General features: G+C 33.7%; 1 protein-coding gene across 1 annotated transcript; it reads left to right on the top strand.

Annotated features, from left to right (window-relative positions):
• The first annotated feature begins 279 nt into the window (after positions 1-279).
• Positions 280-915, top strand: LOC142173632 (uncharacterized). The gene is made up of 2 exons (XM_075239258.1): positions 280-399; positions 484-915. The coding sequence occupies exons 1-2, from the start codon at positions 280-282 to the stop codon at positions 913-915; spliced, it is 552 nt and encodes a 183-aa protein (XP_075095359.1).
• The last annotated feature ends 2552 nt before the right edge of the window (positions 916-3467 follow it).

A 3467-nucleotide genomic window follows, 5' to 3' on the forward strand; every position in this document is an offset into this window, starting at 1 on the left:
AGCTAGAGGGGGAGCATTCTTTATTGACGGTCCTCGAGGAACAGGTAAAACTTTTTTATATCGTGCTTTGTTAGCTACCGTGCGATCTAAAGGATTCATTGCGCTAGCAACAACAAACTCAGATGTTGCAGCTTCCATCTCCCTGGAGGACGAATTGCTCATTCACGTTTTAAAATTCATATTGATATTGATCAAAACTTCAGTTGTAACATTAGTAAACAAAGTTCACTAGTAAATTTAATTCGAGATGCAAAGCTAATTGTATGGACCAAAGTATCAATGGTGAAGAGTAAGAAGATTGAAGTCTTTGATTTGCTTTTGAAAGATATTATGGATTCACATGCACTATTTGATGGGAAAGTAGTTGTGTTTGGAGGTGATTTTAGACAAACCCTTCATGTAGTTCGAAATGGAAAAAAGGAAGACTATATCCGTGAAAGCTTGTTATATTATAATATTTAAAATCGACTTGAAAAATTACAGTTAACTGAAAATATGCGTATCAAATCTGATCCCGCCTTTTGTAAATATTTGATGAGAATTGGAAATGGAATAGAAAAAGTCAATTGTGATAACAAAATTGAAATTCCAGATTCTATAGTTATTCCTTTTACATTTGAAGAAGAATCTTTAGATGAATTACTTAAGATCACATATCTAAATGTAAGTACATTCTTTTCTGATTCACCTTCAGTAACTTCTCCTATTATTTTAACAATAAAAAATGACTTTATTGATGAGTTAAATGATATGCTTATTGCTAAATTTTCGTTTACAACAAAGAAATATGTTGCTATTGATGAAACTGTTGAACGCACTGATCAAAGTCAATTTGAAGATTTTCTGCATACTTTAAACCCTCCTGGCTTGCTTTCGTACAAGTTAACTCTAAAAAAAATTATCCAGTTATATTAATGCGAAATCTAAATCCTTGTGAAGGGTTATGTAATGACACGTGATTAACATGTTGTGATTTCAAAATGCATATTATAAGTGCTAAAATTGCCGCTAGTGATTTTAAGGGTACACATATATTTATTCCTAGAATACCACTAATATCGTCAAATGATGAAAATGTCCCTATTCCATTCAAAATATTACAGTTTCCTATACGACTATGTTTTGCAATGACTATAAATAAAGCACAAGGTCAACTATTAGATTTTGTTGGTATTTATTTACACGAGCCTGTTTTTTTCATCAACTCAACGTTGCATTATCGAGAGCTAAAGTTCAGAGTGTGTCAGATTGTTGATTCGACCACCTACCTCAGATAATCATGATGACCATATAATGAAGTTATTCGAAAAGCATTTTCATGAATTTAGTAACCTAATAGAAAAGTAACATGCTTATGACATACAAAACGAAGATGTTACTTTAACTCTACATTACAGATTTGATGTAAATGATCGAGGGCAATTTGAAGTACCATACATGTATTTACAATCTCCTCCTTTGTATTTTGTTTTGAATATTCATGAAATACTATGATTACTATCTGAGAATTATCTCTTTCCTTGATGTGATGCTACTTCATTTCTTTACTCCCTTAAGTGTTATTTTTGTCTGAGAGAAGCATATTGTATTAAAAGACTCTATTCTATAACATATTACTGAAATAGCCAATGTTGGGCTTATTCGACAACTCCATACTTTTTTAATCGGCTGTTGCTTAAGTCAATCTTTAATTGAGGTGAACAACCCTTGCATAAAAAAAACAAATAGTGTGTCTGATAACTTCTTTTTCATCAATCTTTTAATTTTTTTTAACTCTGATTGTATTTGAGTTATACTATAACACAACCGGTCCCAAGCCTAGTTAAAGGAGCAGGATTTACTATCTATTAGATGTTAGTTCCCTAACTGTCTCATTTTAATTTCTTGATGATTTTATTTGTCTTGAATTTGTTCTTCTCCATTATATAATAAAGTTGCTTCTTATCCATCAAAGTCCTTTCCTATTTAGTAGTAATAGCTTTACTATAAATTTCACTAATTGCTACTATTGTTTTCTTCTGTGTCTTGCAGTGAAATAGCTACATATACGACATTCTTAAGGGTGTACTTTTATTAGCAAACTAAACTTCACTGTAGGTGGAAGTATAGTACTGCTTATTTAAATGAGTCAGCCAATATAAATATTGAGTAACTGCAAAAAATAATAATCTAATACATCCCCCCTTTTAGTAATATTCAGTTGTAAGGTACCTTTTGTTGATGCTAAATGCCAGGTAAAAGTGTTGCTTTTTTATTACTTTATGCATCCTCTTGTAATTTTTGGTATTACTGCCTAGAGACATACTTTCTATTTGTATTGATGTGTTTCATTATAGATCCTCCCCCCCTTTCCATTCAAACACAACATCAAAGCAATAATATGTTTCCATGTCATGTACATGTTTGGTCAAAACTGATCCTGAAGGAGTACTTGAGGATTTTGTTAAAGTAGTACGTATGAACCTGAGAAGGCCAGAGTGGTAAGGAGTTGAAAATGTGTAAATTTTCCAGTTATTGCTGGTAACTTTTTAGTGTGTTGCCCTGGGTTGTGTCTGGATAAAATTATTAACAAGTGTACCATATATTTGTGAAATCAGTTATATTCTCAGTGACTAGTGGATAGTGATGCCTATGTCTCATACATATATAGGAACCAGAATATCAGTGGTATAGTGAACCGACATTCACATAAAAGCTATTTTTCTACTATAGTAAACTATCAACCGAGGAGAATGATAGTTCAAAAGGCTTGCAAATGCAGCGCCTGGTATTGTGTCACGACCCAAAATCAACCCGTCATGAGGGCGCTCATCATGATACTAGGAAAGCCGACTATGCAAATATTTCCAACACTTTAAAACTTTGAAAGATATGGGGAAAAAATAGCTTAATTAAAGGAAAATCTTTTTAAAACAGGATAGGAAGTCATAACTCAATACATAATCTCTCCCAAATTCGGGGTGTCACCGAGTACATGCGCATATACATAAAGATAGAGTCTGGTACACTGTCTAGAAAATAAGACTGAAATAAATAAAATGAAAGATAAGGGAGGAGAGTCAAGGTCTGCGAGTGCCCAGCAGCTATCTCGATGATCTCTGAATGTCCGTACTCCGCAATTCAGCAACCGTCGTGACCGGACGCACCTGAATATGCACATGAGGTGCAGGGTGTAGCATGAGTATAACCAACTTAATAAGTAACAAGTCTAACTTGTGGTCTGAAAGCAGTGACGAGCTCTAACAATACAGTAAGTATGCAAAATTTAGCAATGCAGATGTAATGACCCGACCGGTTATTTTAAGAGAATTAGTCCTGAACCCCTAACAAGTCTAACCTGTGGTCTAAAAGCAGTGACGAGATCTAACAATACAGTAAGGATACAAAATTTAGCAATGCAGATGTAACGACCCGTCAGTCGTTTTGAGAGAATTAGTCCTGAATCCCTATTTATTGCTCCCTTTATT

This window comes from Nicotiana tabacum, chromosome 19 (genome assembly GCF_000715075.1).
Source record: "Nicotiana tabacum cultivar K326 chromosome 19, ASM71507v2, whole genome shotgun sequence".
In the NCBI taxonomy this organism is placed as follows: domain Eukaryota; kingdom Viridiplantae; phylum Streptophyta; class Magnoliopsida; order Solanales; family Solanaceae; genus Nicotiana; species Nicotiana tabacum.